The sequence below is a fragment of the Hyla sarda genome, chromosome 4, assembly GCF_029499605.1.
Source record: "Hyla sarda isolate aHylSar1 chromosome 4, aHylSar1.hap1, whole genome shotgun sequence".
NCBI lineage: Eukaryota > Metazoa > Chordata > Amphibia > Anura > Hylidae > Hyla > Hyla sarda.
In genome coordinates this window covers 322316316-322341682 of record NC_079192.1, presented here as the reverse complement: position 1 = coordinate 322341682, position 25367 = coordinate 322316316, and the positions used below count along the sequence as shown (strand labels likewise).

Below are 25367 nucleotides of genomic sequence, written 5' to 3'. Positions count from 1 at the left end.
TATATAAGGGCTTTAAAGGGGTTCTCCGGTGAAAATCTTTTTTTTTTTTTTTTTTTTTTTTTTTAAGATCAACTGGGGCCAGAAAGTTAAACAGATTTGTAAATTACTTCTATTAAAAAATCTTAATCCTTCCTGTATTTATTAGCTGCTGAATACTACAGTGGAAATTCTTTTCCATTTTGAACACAGAGCTGTCTGCTGACATCATGACCACAGTGCTCTCTGCTGACATCTCTGTCCATTTTAGGAACTGTCCAGAGTAGGAGAAAATCCCCCTGCTGTTCTGGACAGTTCTAGTTAATAACTCTCAAGTTAAATTTTTCTAACACTTAGACCACCCCTTTTGGTTTCATAAAGAGACCTCAGAGCATTAGTCATATAAGGCATACAAGACTATAGTCAAATGTAATTTAGTCATAACACTAAGCGGTTGTCCGAAGCAGCCAAAGCGAGGATTTTATGCAATTTGCATGACTCCCACTGACTAGATTAGTAATGCAAACAGTTTTGCACTGTGGGCTACTCTTGTTTTTTGTAGCACCTGGAGTTACATAAAGAGAGTAGCCCAGGGGGGACCATGTAATGTGCACAAGTCACATTAAAGTCAATAGAAGTTACGCAAATTGCGTATAATCCCTGCGTCGTCCCACCTCTGGATGCTACAAACCGGCTGGAGGGAGTTGGAAATGCTGGAAGTAAGGAGATGAGACAACCCCTTAATATATGGCTATGGGAAGCTTCTGTTCAGGTGACAGGCAGTACTGAAAGAAGCCTCATGGTCATTTTCCAGTAATAGATATTCCACCACAAGCCTTGCCATTGGTTCTTGTTGTAAGATTGAATAAAGTGCATCAGGTGATGGGCGGAAATATAGTCGGGGGGAGTGAATTTTATTTTTTCCATTAAAGGGAGTGTATGCCTAATACACACCCCCTGACTGTATGATCCCACACATTCCCTAATAGTCACTCCCATTATTAAAATGAAGTTTACGCCTATCTGACTAATTCCCTGTATTTTCAAACTATAAACCGTAAACCCTCATATCTCTGGAACAGGAGGCTTTATTAAGAAACCGATCAGGACCTATTTAATGATAATGCAATCTCATTTTGGGGGGAGTTGGACACAGGTCATCTTAAACAATCGACCATGCAACCAGGCACCATCTTTCTCTTGGCTAGGTCTCCTGCTGTTACTTTTAAATTTCTGGCATGGGAGGCATCTACCCTGGAGAAATGGATTAAGCATTGCCACTATAATACAGTTTATATTGAGTACATGCATGTTTTAGAATTTTATACTAGTGAGCACATTGTAACTTCATGTAACTTCCACATATCTAAAGATCTGCCCCCATTTAAAGGGGTACTCCGGTGGAAAACGTATTTATTTTTTAATTTTTAAATCAACTGGTGCCAGAAAGTTAAACAGATTTTGTAAATTACTTCTACTAAAAATTCTTAATCCTCCCAGTACTTATTAGCAGCTGTATACTACAGGGATTTCTTTTCTGTCACAACCACAGTGCTCTCTGCTGACACCTCTGTCCATTTTAGGAACTGGCCAGAGCAGCATATATTTGCTATGGGGATTTTCTCTTGCTCTGGACAGTTCAGCAGAGAGCACTGTGGTCGTGACAAAAAAGAAATAAAAAAAAATAATAAAAAAATTTCCTCTATAGTATACAGCTGCTAATAAGTACCGGAAGGATTAGGATTTTTTAATTGAAGTAATTTACAAATCTGTTTAATTTTCTGGCATCAGTTGATTTAAAAAAAAAAAAAAAGTTTCCACCGGAGTACCCCTTTAACCTAAAACCCCACCAGAAAATAAGATTGCCAACATGCCATTTTGAAACTTTCATCTTCCAACGCCATGGTCTTCCCTTCATGCTGAAACTTGGCTGAACTCGTCCACACGTGTGCCCCGCTCCCGTTCTTGCTCCTGTTTTGGTGCTTTTGATAAGAGCACAGAAGTGGCTTTGTCCAGCATTTGAGAACAATCTGGCCCACACAATCTCTTGGGATTTGTGGCTATTTTAACATTTACTGTGCCAAATAATAATTCATCCGTGTTGCCTGTTTTTCATCCAGTCCTTCAGTCATTTTCTATGATGTTAGAGTAACCTCCATTTACATGGCATTTTTGTGCAGTTACAGGTCAGTCGTTGACTACATTGATACTCAGTTTGAGAATTACCTACAAGAAGAGCTGAAAATTCGACGTTCCCTGTTCAACTTCCATGACTCCAGAATACACGTCTGCCTATACTTTATCACCCCAACGGGACACTCCCTAAAATCCCTGGATCTGGTGACCATGAAGAAGCTGGACAGTAAGGTAGAAGCAGAAACCCTACATATGTTTACACAAATTCATCGTATTTCATTTTTTTAAAGTGAAGCTTTTATTTAGTTTGTTCCTTAGCAACTCAAATCTGTTGTCTGCAAAACAGGAAGCTTTCCCAGATACCGTGGTGACTGTCATATAGATGGTGACTGGTGAGCATAAAGGATATTTTTAGAGATGTAAAACTCTTTATACAGTTCTGTACCAGGCTTCCAGTTTCAGTTGAAAAGAGTTGCTTTACTTTTCCTGCATCCCTCGTCATTAAAGGGGTACTCCAGTGGAAAACAATGTCAACTGGCTCCAGAAAGTTTAACAGATTTGTAAATTACTTCTATTAAAAAAAATCTTAATCCTTCCAGTACTTTTTAGGGACTATATACTACAGAAGAAATGCTTTTCTCTTTTGGATTTCTCTGATGTCACGACCACAGTGCTCTCTGCTGACCTCTGCTGTGCATTTTTGGAACTGTCCAGAGCAGGAGAAAATCCCCATAGGGAACATATGCTGCTCTGGTCAGTTCTTAAAATGGACAGCAGAGGTCAGCAGAGAGCACTGTGGTCGTGACATCAGAGAAATCTAAAAAGAAAAGCATTTCCTCTGTAGTATACAGCCCATAAAATTTATTGGAAGGATTAAGATTTTTTAATAGAAGTAATCTACAAATCTGTTTAACTTTCTGGTACCAGTTTATTACAAAAAACGTTTTTTTCCACAGGAGTACCCCTTTAAACTCCTTCACAGTATTTTCAGCTACCACTTTTGCAGGAAGGCTATTCCATGCATCCACTACTCTCTCAGTAAAGTAATTATTTCTGATATTGCTGCGTAAACCTTTGCCCCTCTAATTTAAAGCGTACCTGTCAGATCCCACAAAAAATGTTACTTAGGAGCTAATCCTGACCTTGTACATCTAATTTTTATGCATCGAACACCTATATTTATCATAAAAATCCATCTTTTCATTAGCTCACAGTGTTAGAAATCCTCTCAGGTGAAGAGGGCGTGTCCCTCCCTTGTGGTGGTGGGAGGTGATTGGTGTGTCTGTTTTGTCCATGAGTCATCTCTAGTCCATGACTCATGGATAAGCCTGATGTTTCTTCTGGACTGGTTAGTGTCCCAGGAGGTATGGGGACCCTAGTGTTGGGATTTTCAGGAGCCATTTTCTTTGTTAAATTTCTTTACAATATTTAATAACCATATTACAAAAGGACTTTACTGTTCATCAGTAACAACAGAGAAACATTTTTTGGATCTGACAGTGCCCATTTAAAACTGTGTCCTCTTGTGGTAGTTTTTCTTCTTTAAAATTTCCACTCCTCCTTTACAGTGTTGATCGGTGAGGAGATGGTAATCACATAACGCATACCAATGTATTGAACCAAATATGCCTCAGGATGGGGAGTTTCAGAAATATAAAGTAGACAGAAAATAGAAATGGTGCGCACCTCGTGCAGATTACCAATTGGTAAATGGAATTGACTTAGGGCCAATTGGATGGTCCCTTACCTGGCAGAGTTATGCTGAGAGCATAGCGTCTGAGTCCGTATTTAACAAACGGTTGCAGCCTCGTGGTCCCTCCGCCAATCCAAAAATGACGACCGGTCAATAATGGCAAAGACTAAGTAAAGGCAAGGAGTACCTCTAAAATGGGGCATCAATCGGGCGCAGCCTGATTGATGTCCCATTTTAGAGGTACTCCTTGCCTTTACTTTGTCTTTGTCTTAGAAATATAAAGTAAAGCAGGTAAAGTACAGCAGCTGATAAGCATCAAATCATGTAGATTTACTAGTGTGGATTTCTGGTTTGCATTATGTAAAATGTAGAAGAAAAAAATCTTAAGTCTGCAGAAATAAAGTTTTGTTGAGGTTTTTTACTTCCCCATTAATGGCTATATGAAACAAATCTAGAGAGTATCTGCAACATAAATTGACGTTCTGCTGGTTTCACATGTGAACTGAGCTTGAGTTTCCTTGAAGAGTTGGTGCAGGTTTTTTCCACAGTGTTTGGGTGAGAAAATCTGCACATCTGCAACATATATGCACGTGTAAATATACCCTATAGATATTTTTTTCTTTGAGCTTATCTTCTATAAAATAGACAGAAAATAGAAATTTTGCCCACCTCATGCAGATTACCAATTGGTAAATGGAATTCACTTGGGGCCTATTGGTTGGCCCTTACCTGGCAGAGTTATTGTGAGAGCATAACGTCCGAGTCCGCATGTAACAAACTGTCGCAGCCTCGTGGTCCCTCCGGCAATCCGAGAATGAAGACCGGTCAATAATGGCAAAGACAAGGAGTACCTCGATGGGGCTGTGCCCGATTGATGTCCCATTTTAGAGGTACTCCTTGTGCAGCCCGATTGATGTCCCGTTTTACAGGTATTCCTTGCATAGCCCGATTGAGGTCCCATTTTGGAGGTACTCCTTGCGCAGCCAGATTGATGTCCCATTTTAGAGGTACTCCTTGCGCAGTCCGTTTGAGGTCCCATTTTAGAGGTATTCCTTGCGCAGCCCGATTGAGGTCCCATTTTAGAGGTACTCCTTGCGCAGCCCGATTGAGGTCCCATTTTAGAGGTACTCCTTGCGCAGCCCAGTTGAGGTCCCATTTTAGAAGTACTCCTTGCGCAGCCCAGTTGAGGTCCCATTTTAGAGGTACTCCTTGCGCAGCCCGATTGAGGTCCCATTTTAGAGGTACTCCTTGCGCAGCCCGATTGAGGTCCCATTGTAGGGGTACTCCTTGCGCAGCCCGATTGAGGTCCCATTTTAGAGGTACTCCTTGCGCAGCCCGATTGAGGTCCCATTTTAGAGGTACTCCTTGCACAGCCCGATTGAGGTCCCATTTTATAGGTACTCCTTGCACAGCCCAATTGAGGTCCCATTTTAGAGGTACTCCTTGCGCAGCCAGATTTGAGGTCCCATTTTAGAGGTACTCCTTGCGCAGCCCGATTGAGGTCCCATTTTAGAGGTACTCCTTGCCTTTACTTCATCTTTGCCTTAGAAATATAAAGTTTATAGATATTTTTTTCTTTGAGCTTATCTTCTATGTGGCTTTATTAACACATTTTTAGCTAATGCCTCTTATGTTAATGTGACCCATATTAAGATTTGGGCACAATTAGTTTTCAGAGGCACAAGATGTTGGGGTGAGGAGGTGGTCAGTGGAAGCATGCATAAGATAAACAGTGTAACAGTAAGCTTTTATTTTGTAGGAAAAGAATGAAACACTGTACCATTTATATAGCAGCAGGGCATGGGGTGTTTACTCAGTAGTCTTTTCTTCTAAACTATTCTTTATTACACATGAATGCACCCTCCTACCCTGTGTTTCTGCAGATGGGGCTGTGCATTGTGTGCACATGTTCTGTAAAAAGTTTAACCCTTGCAGGGATCTGCTGGATTACATCGTAGTTCATGAACGAATATTCCAGATCAGCAGAATATTACAAGAAAAAGTAGAGCGTATTACCACCTTATATAAGGGGTGGGGAGCCTGCGCGCTGTATGTGTCCTGCATACAGTGCCTATGGGGCACTGGCGCAAAATCAATACTTGTGGCCGCCGGGATCCCTCCGCATTTCACAGCCCCTGGTAAGCATTAGGACTGCCAGCTGCAACCAGGACTGTAATTTGCGGATGTGCGGGAGGGGCTGCATGTCACAGCCGTGGTTGCGGCCTGCAGTGGTAGCAATGCCCAGGGACAGGAGCTTCATCTCTGCCTCCCAACCTGCTCCTCTCATGCCTTAAGATCCCATCTAAGCCTTCCTCCCCACTCTCTGCTCTTAACAATGTAAAACAATTTATTGCAGCAAACAGTAAGTGTTTTGGTGTACATCTGCCCAGTCACGCACCACTGAATAGAGATATAGAGAATAGAGATGTATTATATGCGTACCTACTGTTTGGCGAACCCTGCCCCTGCTGGGAGCACACAGACCACAAAACAGATCCAGAGCCTGAGGCTCCAGGCATCCTTACTTGTGCTGCGGCTCGCCATTTTGACCTCAGGGCGCACGATAGGGGCAGAAAGAGGGCTGGCATTTGCAGGTTTCAGTTTGTGCCAGCATGTGCCCTGAGGTCAAAGGTCGCAACCAAGATGCAGCACAAGTAACAGATGCCTGGAGCCTCAGACTCTGGATCTGTTTTGTGATCTGTACGCCCCCTGCGAGGGCAGGATTTGCCTCTGCATATATACATATTACCCTCAGTGAAAAGGTTCTACCTGTTCTGCTCTCAGGCACTCCGCTCCCTGGTGATCTCTGAAGTATATCATTTTTTGACTAGAGGAGAAGGGTACTTGTCCTGATCATCGTGTGCAGGCGGAACTATACCCAGAAGTGATGTCCAGTAATGCATGATGTAACGCTGCAACATCAGTCACCTCATGGTGTCGCCTAGACACTAAGATCGTCCCATGAATGATTATTATAAATCTCCAAATGGCCCTCAGCAAAGAGAGGTTTCCCACCCCAACTTATAGAAATAGATAATATTTACTTGGTGGATGTTGGAACCAAAGTATAAATGACTTTTACATAAGATCGTTCAGTTCTGTCAGAATATTGCTGTCTCATTTTGCAGGTAGATCCGTAACTAATTCTGGCGTGGAAAATCATTGATTTATCCTTTCATGGGATATGATAACTGGTATCACGTCCTTGTGATTGAACAGAGCATTTCCTGTACTCATCTACTTACCCTTATCAAGTTCTGTAGAATTCCTGGTCTGTCTGTATTATTGGGGTTGTACAGGATGTCCACTACATCAGTCCACAGGTTATGTGTAAGATTGTAGTTAAGGGTATGTTCACGTATGCTTCAGAGAATCCCATCAGGGCCTTGTCACAAAATCAGCTCAAATAATTGGGGAAAAAAAACTGTTGCATCCGGTATTTTATTATTCATTTTTGTACAATTAATTTTTCAGTGATGGACACCAGCTGGAATCCTGATGGACCCATTTAAAGTAGAGATCTGGTAGAATTTTTTTTCTTTTCTTATGCATTGTGCCTGGGCTGCAAAAAATAAAATAAACTGTAACTCCTCTCCTGTCGCTTCCCCCGATGTGCTGATATCAGTCTTCTATCTTCTGGGCCCAGGCTTCTTCCACATATTCGAGTCTGACGTGTCACACTGCCTTCAGCTTATTGCTGGACGCATCAATATCCCGCCTCAGACAGTAATGGGCTGAGAGTACATTGTCATGTTTGCCCAGGCAAATAACATGACACTGTATAACCGGCCAAGGTGGGACATTGCTGCATCCGGCGATAGAAGACCAATATCTTTTTTGCAGCCCAGGCACAATGGATATAAAAAAAATCCACCGGGTATCTTCTTTACATGGGCACTGTCAAATACAAAACTTTTGATATGTTGTAAAGCAAGCTAAACCAATAGGTTTTGCCATTGCTTTCGTTAGAAAATTTTCAGTATTTCATACTGAAAAAGCCAGTCAAGCAAGCCCTCCCCGCATGCTTGGACACATACTAGTCCTGCTGTGTCCATGCATCATCACCTATGTCATGGACACACTTCCTTGATTGACAGCTGTGAGCGCAGGGTTCACAGCTGGAGGAAAAATCCACCCACTGTCAGCTTGTCCTGCTACTGTCAGTGAGGACAAGCTGGAAGTTGTAGTTTTTCTAATGCTAGGGGAGATGTGAGCAGACAGCATACTGAGGGAGGGGGCGGAGACCTGCACAATGAGGCCACGCCCCTTCCATTTGAGAGGAATTCAGACTAGTGAGCTAAATTAAGTGTAATAAAAAAAATAAAGGTGCTAGACACATACAAATTAGATGTACATGGTCAGGATTAGATACTGAGTGAGATATTAAAAAAAAAATTATTGGATCTGACGGGTACACTTTGAGTCTTTTGCGGTCCGTTGGGCTTTGTTGCTGTCTGTTGTGCAGCAGACCAGACAACTCCTGGAAGGAATCTGTGATGGAGACCCCAAAAGATGGTGTGTGTGTGTGCCCGGCCTGTATTTTGTTAGAGCAGAGCTGCAATAGTAGTGAGACCCTGTGCGATCAATCCCTCAGCCCCTGTACTACTACCCCCATCATGGAACAGACTCTGTCCCATGATGGGGGTAGTAGTACACGCACTAATGTAGTCTCCCCAGCCACCCGCAAACTCCTGCAGCCGGGGAAATACTACTGTGTAGTCCCTTGTGTAAAGTAGACGATCATCCTTATCATCAATCAATAATCATAATCATCCTTAACACTACCCTCATCATGGAAACAAGTCTGTTTCATGATGGGAGTAGTAGTAGTCCCTCCATACTGCAGGAGTCTGCTGATTTCACCTCTTCTGAGCATGCTCAGAAGTAATAACTGATAGTATAAACCGGCGGCAAACGGATGACATTAAAGGTTCATCCATTTGCCATAGAGATCAATTTTAAATTTAAAAGACCCGTTTTTCATCCGTTATTTTTGACGGCCCAAAAAATTCTGCATTCAACGTCTTTTGGCCGTCAAAAATAACGGTTTACAAACAAAACTGATGCAAACTGGTTATAAAGGACTGTAAAAATAAAAAAAAAACATCCCATTGAGATCAATGGGATTCTTTTACAGCAGTTTGCAAAAGTAGTAAACTGATTGCAGAAAGGAATTTTTTGATTGGGGCAGGCGGAGTGTGAACGAGCCCTTAGACGTTTAGCAGCACATTTTTAAGAACATTTCTGAAAATGTAAAATTTTTAGGGGACCAGTTCAGTTCTAAAGTGGATTTGAGGGGCCTGTATGTTAGAAACCCCCATAAATTAGAGCGGTATGACCAAATATGTGTATTACGGTATTTTTGTAACTTATGGCGGTTCCACAGTATATAACAGTACTTCTCCCCCCCCCCCCCCCCCCCTTATCATGTGACCTGCGAGCGCTGTTCTGCTTCCCGGGGCCCCCCCCCCCCCCCAATTACCAGCCCAGCGCTGCACTGTCCCCATCGGGGTCACTCACATGTCACCCGCAAGCGCTGCCCTCCTCGTCCTCCTGTTTGTTGTGGGCCGCCAGCGCTGGAACTCTGTACTGTACGCTGTATCCCTATGCCCGGGCTGCAAAATATAAACAAAATAAACTTTAACGCACCTTCCTACGTCAGCCTCACGCTCTTCCTGGGGATGGGAACGTCGGAGAGCCGTCAGCATATCCCAGGCCGCAGCGATGTTCTGCATCGGTCGGTGATAGGTTGAGCGCACTGTCATATAAGAAGACGGCTTCTTCATGACAGTGCGCTCAACCTATCACCGGCCGAGGCGGAACATCGCTGCGGCCGGGAATAGGCTGACCTCTCTCCGACGTTCCTGTCCCCAGGAAGCAGGTCCGGACTGACGGGGGAATGTAGGGAGGTGCGATAAAGTTTGTTTATATTTTGCAGCCCGGGCATAGGGATACAGCGTACAGTACAGAGTTCCAGCGCTGGTGGCCCGCAACAAACAGGAGGACAAGGAGGGCAGCACTTGCGGGTGACATGTGAGTAGTACCCAGATGGGGGACAGCATAGTGCTGGGCTTATAAATAATTGGGGGGGGGGGGGGGGGGCAGAACAGCGCTTGCTGGTCAGCGCTGGGTTGATAATTAATTCCTGAGGGGGAGGGGCCAAACCGGGAATTGCGGTATGGGAAAAATTCATATCATGCAGCACAAAAATTTCGGTATTCGGTATGAACCGGTATATCGCCCAGCACTATCATAAATCGCCCCATTTTAACTCCTTATCAGCACACAACGTACATGTATATAGCATGTCCACTAAGAAACTTTAAAGCGAGCTCAGGAGCTGAGCTTCCTTCAAAGCCAGTGAGAAATGGCTGCGATCAGCATTAACCCTTTAGATGCCACTATCAAAGTGAAATTTATATATACATATATGTGTCGATTTGTAATCAGATTTGTGTATTGCTATATTGTAAGATGTTTTTTTTTTTTTTTTCCCAAGGATTGTTTTTCGAGTGATGAGTTGGCAACACTTGATGTACCTACGCAATATGTTTTTAGGATAGAGCCACACGTGCCATATTTGGCTGCAGATTTTCTGCAGCTGATTTTGCTACCCATTAACTTCAGGGGGTAGGAAAATACGCAGGAGCAAATACGGCACATGTGACCCTACCCTTGCAGTACATACAGACACACATACAGTTTATGATTTGATACTGCAGATATCAAAATGAGTAAAAATAGCATAAACTCTGCTGCAGATAATGTTTGAGTGAATGTACCCTCCTGCTTTCCCTTTAGCCAATACTGACTCTACCACCCAGTGGAGGCCAATAAGACATTGTTGGGTAATGTGTTTACCGCATATGCCGGGAGTCTTACCAGCACGTACAGTAAACTGCTGATACAAATTCGGGGTGAAAAGAAACTTTCAGAAACTTTCTTTTCCAATAATCCTGAATAAAAACGTGAATTCTTGTTGAACTCTTGTGGCTTTTGTTAGTGTTAAGATATTGCCTGACCACATGTCTACGCACAATCACATTTTCTTCACATGACTAAGAACCATCTATTTGGCTAGAAGCTTCTATTTAGACATTTTTGCCCTGTTTCTCTTATATGCATGGACGGAACTGGAACGGGATTGTTGGGTGTGGGGGAAGGGAGACTGCTGAGAATGTACTGCAGCAATCCCTGATATTGGTCATGAGCACTTTTAATGTTTGGGACAGTGTTTTCCAACGAGGGTGCCTACAGATGTTGCAAAACTACAACTCCCAGCACGCTCGGACAGTCAAAGGCTGTCTGGGCATGCTGGGAGTTGTAATCTTGCAACAGCCAGAGGCACCTTGGTGGAGAAACATTGGGTTAGGATGTTAATACATGTGCTACAGCAGTGTGGAAGACTGACATGAAAACATAGAAAGGTTTTAGCTGCATTTAAAGGGGTATTCCAGGCAAAAACTTTTTTTTTATATATTAACTGGCTCCGGAAAGTTAAACAGATTTGTAAATGACTTCTATTAAAAAATCTTAATCCTTCCAATAGTTATTAGCTTCTGAAGTTTTCTGTCTAACTGCTCACTGATGATGTCACGTCCCGGGAGCTGTGCATGATGGGAGAATATCCCCATAGGAACTGCACAGCTCCCGGGACGTGAGTCATCAGAGAGCAGTTAGACAGAAAACAACAACTCAACTTCAGAAGCTAATAACTATTGGAAGGATTAAGATTTTTTTAATAGAAGTCATTTACAAATCTGTTTAACTTTCCAGAGCCAGTTGATATATAAAAAAAAGTTTTGGCCTGGAATACCCCTTTAATGATGCTTATCTAGGATTAGAAAATTGGAGCTGAATAAAAATAAAATAAAAAAACCAGCACCACACTTGTCCTTAGTTTGTGTGTGGTATTGCAGCTTAGCACCATTGAAGTGAATACAGCCAAATTGTAATACCACACAAAACAGCACCACACCTGGGGACAGGTGTGGTGCTGTTTTTGGAAGAAATTAGCTGTTATTCCCTTATACGGGAGACACAGGTCTACTCATTGGATCTCCTTCTCCATTCGGAGCTCCATGTCAGTCAGAGGTGGATCTTCTAGAAGAATTGCGTCTGCTAGATGCCTAAAGAAAGGTGTGTGTGTTTGTTTGTTTTTTTTCTTTAAGACAGTACAGCATTGTGGCAGTGCTTGTCACAATTTACAAAATTAAAAATCATTTTGCCATTTACAAATTCATGGTCAAATCGTCACCCATTTTGGTCACCATCTGGAGCCCTGCAAATATTATCTTTCTCATTTGGGTGGCAGGCTTGGTGCACAGGCGATGCTTCCTTGGGTCGGTTTGCAGCCAGACCAAGCAATGAAGCAGCACTTCAGCAGGCTCCTAATGCTCTACCTACACACCAAGCCTGCAGCCCAAATCGAGGACAGGTAAGTATGGTTCTCATCCGTGTCACCCGCACTGCACGCCTGTACCAACAGGTTAGTGTGGGCGAAACAAATATAACATTTTCTAGACAGATTACATTCTATTCTTTGTGACACTTTCATATCAAGAAAACCTGCTCACTATCTCTAATCGTCTGTCTCTTCTTCAGGTTAATATCATTCCAATAATTGCTAAAGCTGACACCATTTCCAAGAGTGAGCTCCACAAGTTCAAGATCAAGATCATGAGCGAGCTGGTCAGCAATGGTGTCCAGATCTATCAGTTTCCAACCGATGACGATGCTGTGGCAGAGATCAACTCTGTCATGAACGTAAGTAATATAATATAATTAAAAAAAAGGTAAAAACAAACTCCCATAGAGTACCCTTCGGTCCTTTGTTTCTATGTCCACGGGCAGTGCTGTAAAGCCTAAGGCTGGGTTCACACTATGTTTTTGCCATACTGTTTCCAATCCGTTTTTCTAAAGAAAACCGTATGGCAAAAAAATGGATGGAACAGTATGGAAAAAAGTAAACCGTATGCGTTTTTAAACAGTATACTGTTTTTAAAAGTGCATACAGTTCCGTCAGTTTTTATAGAAAAAAAACCCATACGTTTTTGAAAATGTCCATTTTTAATGGGAGGGGTCTTGGGTGGGGACTTTAGGATTCAAATACGCATGTGCAAAGTAAAAACGTATACGTTTTTCCCGTATGGAACCGTATACATGTGCGTTTCCCATTGACATCCATGTTAAATAAAATGTATGCGGTTGCAGTACGGTTTTTAAACCGGAGACAAAATTGTGGTCAACCACGGTTTTGACTCCGGTTTAAAACCGTACTGCAACCGTATACGTTTTTTTTTTAACATGGACGTCAATGGGAAACGCACATATAATACGGTTCCATACGGGAAAAACGTATACGTTTTTACTTTGCACATGCGCATTTGAATCCTAAAGTCCCCACCAAGACCCCTCCCATTTTTGTCTATAACAACTGACGGAACTGTATGCACTTTTAAAAACAGTATACTGTTTAAAAACGCATACGGTTTACTTTTTTCCATACTGTTCCATCCGTTTTTTTGCCATACGGTTTTCTTTAGAAAAACGGATTGGAAACAGTATGGCAAAAACGTAGTGTGAACCCAGCCTAACTTCAAATGCTGCTAAAAGTTTGAGCCAAGATGACTGCCACCAGAATAATGTACAAAAGAATGGGGGAAAAAAAAGTATTACAAATCGAAAAAGGTTGGAAAGAAAATGTCGATACTTGCATCATTTTTTTAACTTTGAAGCTCTCTGCTTATAAGGAAAATGAATATCCCAAATAAATTATATATTGATTCACATATACAATATGTCTACTTTGTTTCCATCATAAAGTTGAGATGTTTTTACTTTTGGAAGACACCAGAGGGCTTCAAAGTATAGCAGCAATTTTCCAATTTTTCACAAAATTTTCAAAATCGAAATTTTTCAGGGACCAGTTCTGTTTTGAAGTGGATTTGAAGGACCTTCTTATTAGAAATACCCCACAAGTGACCCCATTATAAAAACTGCACCCCTCAAAGTATTCAAAATGACATTCAAAAGGTTTGTTAACCCTTTAGGTGTTTCACAGGAATAGCAGCAAATTGAAGGAGAAAATTCTAAATCTTCATTTTTTACACTGGCATTTTTTTTAGACCCAGTTATTTAATTTTTACAAAGGGTAACAGGAGAGAAATATTCCTAAAATGTGTAACCCAATTTCTCTCGAGTAAGAAAATACCTCAAATGTGTATGTCAAGTGTTCGGCGGGCGCAGTAGAGGGCTCAAAAGGGAAGGAGCGACAGTGGGATTTTGGAGAGTGAGTTTTTCTGAAATGGTTTTTGGGGGGCATGTCACATGTTGGAAGCCCCTATGGTGCCAGAACAGCAAAAAAAAAACACACATGGCCTACTATTTTGGAAACTACACCCCTCAAGGCACTTAACAAGGGGTCCAGTGAGCCTTAACACCACGCAGGTGATTGACGACTTTTCGTTAAAGTTGGACGTGAAAATGTTTTGGTTTTTTTTCACTAAAATGCTAGTTTTCCCTCAAATTTACATTTTTTACAAGGGATAATAGGACAAAATGGCCCCCAAAATTTGTATCCCCATCTCTTCTGAGTATGGAAATACCCCATGTTAGGACGTAAAATGCTTTACGGGCAAACTACAATGCTCAGAAGAGAAGGAGTCACATTTAGCTTTTGAAAAGCAAAATTTGCTGAAATGGTTTTTGGGGGGCATGTCCCATTTAGGAAGCCACTATGGTTCCAGGACAGCAAAAAAAATCCACATGGCATACTATTTTGGAAACTACACGCCTCAAGGCAATTAACAAGGGGTCCAGTGAGCCTTAATACCTCACAGGTGTTTGACGACTTTTCGTGAAAGTTGGATGTGTAAATTATATATTTTTTTTTTCACTAAAATGCTAGTTTTCCCTCAAATTGAAAATTTTTACAAGGGGTAATAGGACAAAATGCCCCCCAAAATTTGAAACCCCCATCTCTTCCGAGTATGGAAATACCCCATGTGTGGACATCAAGTGCTCTGCTGGCGCACTACAATGCTCAGAAGAGAAGGAGCGCCATTGAGCTTTTGTGAAAAAAATTGTTTGGAATGGAAGTCAGGGGCCATGTGCGTTTACAAAGCCCCCCGTGGTGCCAGAACAGTGGACCCCCTCCCCACATGTGACCCTATTTTGGAAACTACACCCCTCACAGAATTTAATAAGGGGTGCAGTGAGTATTTACACCCCACTGGCATTTGACAGATCTTTGGAACAGTTGGCTGTGCAAATTAAAAATTACATTTTTCATTTTCACTGACCACTGTTCCAAAAATCTGCCAGACACCTGTGGGGTGTAAATGCTCACTGCACCCCTTATTACATTACATGAGGGGTGTAGTTTCCAAAATGGGGTCACATGTGGGTATTTATTGTTTTGCGTTTGTCAGAACCACTGTAAAATCGGCCACCCCTGTGCAAATCACCAATTTAGGCCTCAAATGTACATGGTGTGCTCTCACTCCTGAGCCTTGTTGTGCGCCCGCAGAGCATTTTATGCCCACATATGGGGTATTTCTCTACTCAGGAGAAATTGCGTTACAAATTTTGGGGGTCTTTTTTTCCTTTTAACGCTTGTGAAAATAAAAAGTATGGGGCAACACCAGCATGTTAGTGTACATTTTTTTTACACTAACAAGCTGGTGTAGCCCCCAACTTTTCCTTTTCATAAGGGGTAAAAGGAGAAAAAGCCCCTCAAAAATTGTAGTGCTATTTCTCCTGAGTACGGAGATACCCCATATGTGACCCTAAACTGTTTCCTTGAAATATGACAGGGCTCCGAAGTGAGAGAGCTCCATGCGCATTTGAGGACTAAATTAGGGATCGCATAGGGGTGGACATAGGGGTATTCTACGCCAGTGATTCCCGAACAGGGTGCCTCCAGCTGTTGCTAAACTCCCAGCATGCCTGGACAGTCAGTGGCTGTCCGGAAATGCTGGGAGTTGTTGTTTTGCAACAGCTGGAGGCTCCGTTTTGGAAACACTGCCGCACGATACGTTTTTTATTGGGGGGGGGGGGACAGTGTAAGGGGTGTATGTAGTGTTTTACCCTTTATTTTGTTAGTGTAGTGTTTTTAGGGTACATTAGCACTGGCGGGTTACGGTGAGTTTCCCGCTAGGAGTTTGTGCTGCGGCGAAAAATTTGCCGCAGCCTAAACAGTAAACTTACTGTAGACCTGCCCGTGTGAGTGTACCCTGTACGTTCACATGGGTGGCAAACCTCCAGCTGTTTCAAATCTCCAACTCCCAGCATGTACTGACAGACCGTGCATGCTGGGAGTTGTACTTTTGCAACAGCTGGAGACACACTGGTTGGAAAACCTTCAGTTAGGTTCTGTTACCTAACTCAGTATTTTCCAACCAGTCTGCCTCCAGCTGTTGCAAAACTACAACTCCCAGCATGCACTGATCGCCGATGGGCATGCTGGGAGATGTAGTTATGCAATAGCTGGAGGTACACAACTACAACTCCCAGCATGCAGAGACAGCTGTTTTCTGTCTGTGCATGCTGGGATTTGCAGTTTTGCAACATCTGGAGGGCTTCAGTTTTAAAGAACACTGCAAAGTGATCTCCAAACTGTGGTCCTCCAGCTGTTGCAAAACTACAAATTCCAGCATGCCCAGACAGCAAACAGTTGTTTGGGCATGCTAGGAGTTGTAGTTTTGCAAGATCTGGAGGGCTACAGTTTAGGGACCACTATATAGTGGTCTCAAACTGTAGCCCTCCAGATCTTGCAAAACGACATATTCCAGCATGCCCAAACAGCGGTCTGGACATGCTGGGAGTTGTAGTTTTGCAACATCTGGAGGGCTACAGTTAGAGACCACTGTATAATGGTCTCAAACTGTACCCTCCAGATGTTGCTAGGCAACTCACCGGCTTCCGTTGGATCCAGCCACACGTCGCCATCGGCCGCAGCCTCCGTCGCCCGCCCGGATCGGTAAGTGGATCTTCGGCGCCGGTCTCCTTTCGTTCCCCGTTCTGCCCCGCCTATTGTGGGTGGGAAGGACAGAGAAAACGAAAGTTAACCCCCCGCCCCCGATCTGCTATTGGTGGTCGCGTCTAGACCACCAATAGCAGGGATAGGAGGGGTGGCACCCCTGCCATCTCATTCCTATACCTTCAGGGGGATCGTGAGTGTCTTAGACAACCGCGATCCCCCTTATATTCTGGGTCACTATAGACCCGTAATGACCCGGAATCGCAAGTGTGAATTCACTTGCGATTTGCCGCGATCGCCGAGATGGGGGGGTCTGATGACCCCCCTGGGCGTTTGCACGGGATGCCTGCTGAACGATTTCAGCAGGCATCCCGGTCAGATCCCCGCCCGGTGAGCGGCAGGGTCTGGAATTCTCCATGACGTACGCGTACGTCATGGGTCCTTAAGTACCAGGGTGTCATGATGTACGCTTACGTCAAGGGTCCTTAAGGGGTTAAAGGAAAACTGACACCACTTTTGGCCATATGAAACTGCTGAACCTGCTTAATAGAGATTGTAATACATTTTTCATTGGTCCCTTTGTAATGCAGATATGCTGTGTCTTTTATTCATTATACTAACTAGGTCTTTGATGCACTGGCAGCGCATGCGCAAGATCTCACATAGGCCTTGAGTCCACGGTATGGATGATGGGTAGTTTCTCTTTAACTGTATGATTTAAGAATGCATTATGGAAAGATGACATCATACCCACTTCTGATTTCCATCAAGTGTAACAATGCCACAAAGATTTGTGTGTATCTAAATTCTTAACTACACCAATAGCCCTACATGTGTGGGTATGAGGACATTCTTGTATTTGGTGGTTTGAACAAATGAGTTTGTTCTATGTTGGCCGTAGAAATGTAGAAGACCAGTGGAGTACCAATGATGCCTTTATTGGCTAACTGAGAGATTGTAAACTTTCAAGACTTCTTAGGTCCCATCCTGATGAAGGAACCTAAGTGGTTTGGACACTCACAAGATTTTTGTGTGTATCGACTGTAAATTTCTTTGAACACCCTTATCACATATGTTGGTGATATTGAAACCAATAGCACCAGATCCTTCTTTACAATGACATACAGTACGTATAGACTTTCTATATAGACTTTCTATATATTTCTTTATAGGCTTTCTTTGATTGAGATATATATATATATATATATATAATTTTATTCTTTTTCTTTCTTGGAAAGTAAACATTGTGTGTCTCCTGTTCCTGTTGAGTAATCTGTGTTCATTGTCCCCAGTACATTTCTTCTGCAGCACTCTAGTGCCCTCTAGAGTTAATTTTAGTGCAAATAGTTTTTTTTTTCCTCTGGAGGCAAAAGAAAGTGCCATAAAGGCCCACCGCCATTTCTGTCATATATTTACTTCATTTTATGGGTGGTTCTGTTTAGTTGTATAGGGACTTTATTAGTGTGTTGTGTTTTTTGCTGCCATAAATGCATTAAATTTTGCCAAAATATTTTGCTCCATTCCAGTACCACAAAGGGGAATGAGTAATTGTCTGTCTATTATGTCTGTGCTAGTAGTTTATTGTCCACTTACAAAGACCTAATTTTGCTTTCGGTTTTTAGGCTCACCTCCCATTTGCAGTAGTGGGGAGCACAGAGGAGGTAAAAGTTGGGAATAAGCTTGTGAGAGCCAGACAATACCCATGGGGAGTTGTACAAGGTATGTAACCAGGCTTTTACATTTTTATTAATGTTATAGACCTAATGACATAGTGAACTCTGCATTGATTATCGTGTCAGCAAAGGTACAATCTAGCATCTTTGTACCACGGTTTCAAGAAAAAGTAAACCCTACTAATAAAATAATCTGATTATCTATGTCACAAATATAGATATTCCGAATGTAACTGAATATACCACCCTCCCCCTGTAATCTTAAGAATGGGACCCTTACACCTTTGTTTTGAATGGAGCAGTGACTTGTACATACGTGCTGCCTTTCCATTCTATTCATACAGATGCTGGAGGTAGTGGAGTACAGTGCTTGGTAATCTCCAATAGTTCCATAGAGAATGAATAGACCGGCAGCATGGATGCTTGAGATGCCGATCCATTCCAAACAGCGTCTGGGCCCCTGTATCAAGATTGTAGGTGGTCCAAGCAATCGGTAACTTCACGATCTGACGCTTATCCCATATCATGTGCGTAAGGGATATCTACTTTTAACTCAGAATACCCATTTTAAGGTCTGTACTCTCAGACATTCCAAAACAGAAAACTTTTTTGATTTACCGGTGTGTTTTGGGTTGTTGTCTTGTTGCATCACCCAACATCTTAAAGGGGTACTCTGCCCCTAGACATCTTAAAGGGGTACTCTGCCCCTAGACATCTTATCCCCTATCCAAAGGCTAGGGGATAACATGTCTGATCGTGGGGGTACTGCCACTGGGGACCCCCGCGATCTCTCCTGCATTTCTCAGCAGCATAGAGCGAGGATCAGGGGTGCTGCAGGAGAGATTGTGGGAGTCCTCAGGGGCGGGACCCCCACGATCAGACATCTTATCCCCTATCCTTTGGATAGGGAATAAAATGTCTAGGGGTAGAGTACCCCTTTTAAGCTTGAAGTCAGGGAATGCTGCCCTTACATTCTCCTGAAAATATATATATATTTTTTTATAGTTTTAAGTTGTCCTGGCCCTGAGGCAGTAAAGTGGCCCAAAACCATGCATTATAGTTGGGATAAGGTTTTGATGTTAGGATTGGTCCAGCACATGTATATGGAGAAAACAGCGTCTTAGCTTTATTCAGGATCAATGTTACATGAAAAATGTAAACAGGAACAGTAAAAAATGTCTGTGATTCTATGATTAAGTGCTGTTAACATGAAACATGTAAAGCATTTTTACTGTTCCTATTTGCATTCTTCATGTAACATTGATGGAAAACAAAGCCAAGACACTGTTTTCTCTGTATCAATGTGCTGAACAATCTTTCTTCTATTGTTCGTGCTTTGAAGCTGGAGGCAGTGCTGGCAGGTCCTGTACACAGGTTATTGGAGCTGGATGGGGTGAGCTGTTTTCCCCTACTAGAGGTTTTGGTGTTGCCATGTGCTATTATTTTTTTACTCCAAATATAGCAGTGTGCATATTGTGCTGAAAAATTCTATAAAAAAAACAAACAAAAAAAAAACACATTTCAGCCTTTAACCAAGATCACTGGGATATTCCACAATGCTTCTGAGCAAATAAACAGAAAAGTGAAAGTTTTTATCACAAAAATGTAGGCCTTAACTTTTCTGGCCGCCTTTTAATGGTCTTTCGGATTCTATGATGGCACAAGGGGCACCTGCACAATGTTAATAGTATGTCTGATCGGTGTATATCATTACCTGTATTTTGTAGGTATGCATGTAATATGGGGGAGGTTTATCAAAACTTGTTGCCCGTAGCAACCAGATTTTTGTCATTTAGGGTATGTTCACTCTGTGGAGAATCTGTCAGGTGTTCGCCGGCGAAAATTCTTCGGCGGTAGGGCAGCGGGGCACTGCGCCGTCACCATTGACTGCTATGCAGTACTCGCGGAATTCCACGCAAAGAGTGAACATGTTTTTTCTTTGCGCGAAACAATTTCAGCAGCGGAATTGTCCGCTGCTGAAATTCCGCAGTGTGAACGGGTCTCGCGGAATACCCATTCATACTGATGGTACTGGTCACTGCGCAGAATTTCAACTTTTCCTCTGCACAGGTTTTGAAAATCTCTACCGGGATAAAGGAGATCTGCGGTATATAACACTGGTCTGATCGTGGGGGGTCTGAACTCTGGGTCCCCCCGCGATCTCTTATACGGGGCCCTGGCTCTGCTGCTGCTCTCCTGATCAGTGAGGTCGACGACACGCACATTAGCCAGCGCACAGCGAGTCAATGCCGATGCCCCATTCGGGAGATCGCGGGAGTCTCTGCAATCGGACCCCCCTCGATCAGACTGTTTATTTTACTGCAGTACTTTAATTTAAATTATAATAACATTGGGCAGACTTGTCCCATTTACATCCTGAAGTGTTTTTTGATAAAGGTTAATGATAGAATCCTGAGATTATTTCATATTTCTCCCTGTTGATATATAGTTGAAAATGAGAGCCACTGTGACTTTGTAAAACTGAGAGAAATGCTGATTCGGGTCAACATGGAAGACCTCCGAGAGCAGACACACACCCGCCACTATGAGCTATACAGGCGCTGCAAGCTAGAAGAGATGGGATTTAAAGACACGGACCCTGATAGCCAGCCATTCAGGTCAGTACAGGAAAGTTGCTACTTCTTTGACAGTGTTCAGCTGCTAACCTGTACAGTGGTCCCTCAACATACGATGGTAATTAATTCCAAACGACCCATCGTTTGTCGAATCCATCATACGTTGAGGGATTCGTGCAATGTAAAAAGTGCATTTAATACTCACCTGTCCCCGCCGCTCCGAACCGCGTCCTCACCGCTCCCGATGCTGTCCCAGGGGCTCCCGATGCTGTCCCGCTGCTCCGGCGTCTTCTTCAGCATCCTCCGGCTTCCTCCGCATCTTCTCCGGTGTCCGGGCCTCGCTTTCTGGTGACGTTATTACGTTGCTGCGCCGGGACGGCGTGCGCAGGACGTAATAACGACACCAGAAAGCAAGGCCCGGACCCCGGAGAAGATGCAGAAGACGCCGGAGGATCGCAAAGTGGACCCGGAGCAGCGGGGATAGGTAAGTGAACCTGTCCGGGATGCTTAAACTGCTATCCGACAGCAGCTTAAACATTTTGCGCTGTCGGATAGCAGTTAATGCGATGGCCCCCGACATATAAAAGCATCGTATGTCGATGCTAACATCGACATATGATGGCCTCTGAGAGGCCATCGTATGTCGATTTGATCATATGTCTGGGTTATTGCATGTCGGGGGGTTACTGTACTCTCCACACTCTATTCAATTTAGCGGCTTAGGCTTTGTGCGGGGTTCTTGTTATACAGACTGATATAGCTGGGAGTTTCTTCAGTGCGATGAATGATCACAGCAACATCATACATCTTACCCTGACAAACAAGGAAGTCCTGGCAGTCTTATGTGCAGAGCAGTGTTTCACTATAGCATATCTGATGACAATGGCTTTACCAACCACAGTCACTTGACGCATTGTTCTTTCTGCTGTGGTTTAGTCTTCAGGAGACTTATGAAGCCAAAAGAAAAGAATTTCTTGAGGACCTGCATCGGAAAGAGGAAGAGATGCGACAGATGTTTGTGAACAGAGTCAAGGAAACTGAAGCTGAACTAAAGGAGAAGGAGCGTGAGGTTGGTGATTTTCTTACTATATTTATTTACTTGCAGTCTTTCCGGATGTATATTCAGTCAGGACACTGACATAGAGAAATGGTCTCCAATCTGTGGACCTCCAGATGTTGCAAAACTGCATCTCTCAGCATGCCCGGACAGCCAGCGGCTGTCCGGGCATGTTGAGAGATGTAGTTTTGCAACATCTGAAGGTCAACAGTTTGGAGATCACTGCGGTAGAGATTCTATTACTGATCAGTTTGGAGACCACTGATGTAGAGGTTTTATTACTGATCAAGTCTGTATGGATTTCCTCCCAGGAAATGCACTGGTGGGTTAATTGACTTCCCAATAATATCATTATTGACCCTAGTGTATGCTTGGCAAATAGACTGTGAGATCCACTGGGGACATGGACCAATTTAAATGACAACCTCTGTACAGCGCTGTGAACTATATTGGTGCTTTATAAGCCTTTGAATATAATAAATACTTTAGCTCGGACACTGTAGCGGTAAGAATAGGTTAATTGGCAGCTGAGATTGATGGTAAGGGTAGAGGGTCACACACAGCGCATCAGCAGGGTATTTGACGCTGCAGATGCACTACTGACCATCCAGAGAGTGAGTTTTCTGCTTTGTCCTGCGTTGTCTGTTCTTAGCAGCAATCCGCAACTATGAGCAGACACAGCAATCTGCGATTCGCATGAGCAGTGTACTCACAAACATTTCGGTCGCTCCCCCTGCTCTCTGAGCGAAGTCAAAAGCGGTGAGTGAGTAAACTGCGCGCGCGCAACTTGTAGTTCCCTGTGTGTCCTCTCGTAGCGATGGATTGCTGCTACGAGCAGACAACGCAGAGCACAGCATTGGGATCACTTTAGGGACGGTCAGTAGCACATCAACAGCGTCAAATACGCTGCACTATGTGTGAGCCTACCCTAAGACTCAATACAGTTGTGTTTGTGCAAGCACGTTGGTCATTGTGGATCCGCCACGTTCACATGTACATAATACAGGCTCTAGTTCTGCCCTGATCACAGGTCTTATGACCCCAACTAACAGAATATTTGATCACTATGATTATTTCAATTTGATTTTCTAGACCCATGGTTCTGCCAGGAGTTGCATCCATTATACAGGTGCAGACATTGCCTCTATTACACACATCATGTCTGGTCTAAAGATAAAATAAAGGGAACAAAAACTGTTTTGCGTGATTTAATAGAAATAAATGAAACTCTTACAGCTGCAAGAGAAATTTGCACATTTAAAGAAGATTCACCATGATGAGAACAAAAAGCTGGAAGATAGGAGGAAGGAGTTAGAAGAGGAGATGAATGGGTTCAACAGAAGGAAAATGGCGGTGGAGTCCATGCAGTCACAGTCATTCCAAGCAATGTCTCAACAGCCTTTAAAGAAGGACAAGGACAGGAAAAAGTAAGTTTTTTTTATTTCTTCTCTTATTGGATTCTTTGTGAGCTTCTTTGCATATTTTCCTTATTTCTCAGAATTCCCAGTGCAGCATTAATGACCAAGAAGCCTCCACCTTTCTTTACGATGCTCTCCTCCAAAGAGAAACATAACCCATTTGGTCCCAGTATCATTTATAGGAATATATAGAACTAAATAATTTATGCAACAAAGGACACATCCAGGCATATCGCCTTAGTTTTGTTAGTAGCCAGGGCGTTCATATGATGGATGAGCACTACAGAAGGGTTTGTTTTTGTAACTACCATTCATTTTAGTGGTCTGCAACAGCACAAGTAACTTAATCTGCGCAGGCAGTCAGGGAAAGGTGGTTTTAGAGCGGCTGCATCTCAAAGATTAGGGTTTCATTAGACTTTTAATGGGTGAACCCCTTTATCAGATGTACCGGGTGGAAGAAGGCTATTTTGTACTCAGTCTGAGGGAAAGTATTATGGTTTGATTGAAATCCAAAGAATGGTTTCCAGTTTAGATGTGGCGTAGGGATGTGGAATTCCTATCGCCCAATGCCCGGGGCAAGCAGTTTTGGGCGCCGGGCAGGTGAATTTGTCCGGCCCTTAGCCCTGCTTCGGGCAAGCAGGGCCAAACCTGACAAGCGAGGCGGCGATCTGCAGTCTGTATGGAGCGGGCTGCCGACTCCTTCCCGCTCCATACTCTGCAGCCCCCGGCTATAAAAACCTGTGTCCTCCGTAGCAGAGCAGGGGAGATGAGAAGCTGTGTATTTGTCTTCTCTCCCCTGCTCTGCAGACGTGCGGGGGGAGATGAGGGGGCGTGGCTTATTTCTCCCCGTGCAGACCTGCGTCCTCTGCCTTGACTCCCCCCAGCTGTAGCTTCGGAGAGCTGAGGAGGCGCGTCTGCACGGGGAGATGCATGCGGCGCTAACAGGGGAGTATGGAGCGGGCTCCGGATTCCTGCCCGCTCCATACTCTGCAGCCCCCGGCTGTTCTCAGTAGCCGGGGGCCGCCGCTAATAGCCTGCATGCGGCGATCGCCACGGCTGGCTATTAACCCTTTAGATCGCCGCTGTCAAAGCTGAAAGCGGCGTCTAAAGGGAGATGGGAATGCTCCCTGGTGGGCTAGTGGGGGGGATCGCAGCGCGATCGCAGGGGGGCGATCCACTATGGAGGTAGCCGGTGGGCTTACCTCTGTTCCCTGCTGTCCCGCTCTGTCATTGATAGATCCTGGCTGGACTAGGCTCTATCAATGGATCACAGAGCACACAGATTAATAGAGTTCAATAGAACTCTATTCATCTGTATGAGGAATCTAATGATTCCTCATAGAAGTGTAATAAAGTGTTAAAAAAAAAAAAAATGTATAAAATTTTGTAAGACACACATTTACCCAGTGGTTTTCAAACTGTGGCCCTCCAGATGTTACAAAACTACAATTCCCAGCATGCCAGGACAGAGGTTGGCTGTCTGGGCATGCTGGGAGTTGTAGTTTTGCAACATCTGGAGGGCCACAGTTTGAAGACCGCTGCATTAAAGGAGAAGTACGGGATTGAAAAATGTATCCCCTATCTTAAGAATAGGGGATAAGTTTCAGAGCCCCCCGCGATCTCCCGTATGGGGCCCCGGCTCTCTGGTTAGAGAGGGCGTGTTGACCACCACACGAAGTTGACCATATGCAGAGAGCCGGGGCCCTGTACGGGAGATCGTGGGGGGCCCCAGCGGTCGGACCCCCGCGATCTGAAACTTATCCCCTATCCTTAGGATAGGGGATAAAATGTTCAATCCCGTAGTTCTCCTTTAACCCCTTCCATGTTAAAAGTTCAAATCACCCCCTTTTCCTATA

General features: G+C 43.7%; 1 protein-coding gene across 3 annotated transcripts in view; it reads left to right on the top strand.

The window, feature by feature from the left end:
• SEPTIN8 (septin 8) overlaps positions 1–25367 on the top strand; it is a 109475-nt gene that overhangs the window by 50083 nt on the left and 34025 nt on the right. For 2 of the 3 annotated variants that reach the window (XM_056574946.1, XM_056574948.1), the window contains exons 4-9: positions 2157–2343; positions 12410–12571; positions 18410–18506; positions 20910–21078; positions 21973–22105; positions 23330–23520. In XM_056574946.1, coding sequence (XP_056430921.1) covers positions 2157–2343; positions 12410–12571; positions 18410–18506; positions 20910–21078; positions 21973–22105; positions 23330–23520 — 939 coding nt within the window. The remainder of the gene's footprint in view (positions 1–2156; positions 2344–12409; positions 12572–18409; positions 18507–20909; positions 21079–21972; positions 22106–23329; positions 23521–25367) is intronic. The other variant, XM_056574947.1, reaches the window with a different exon arrangement.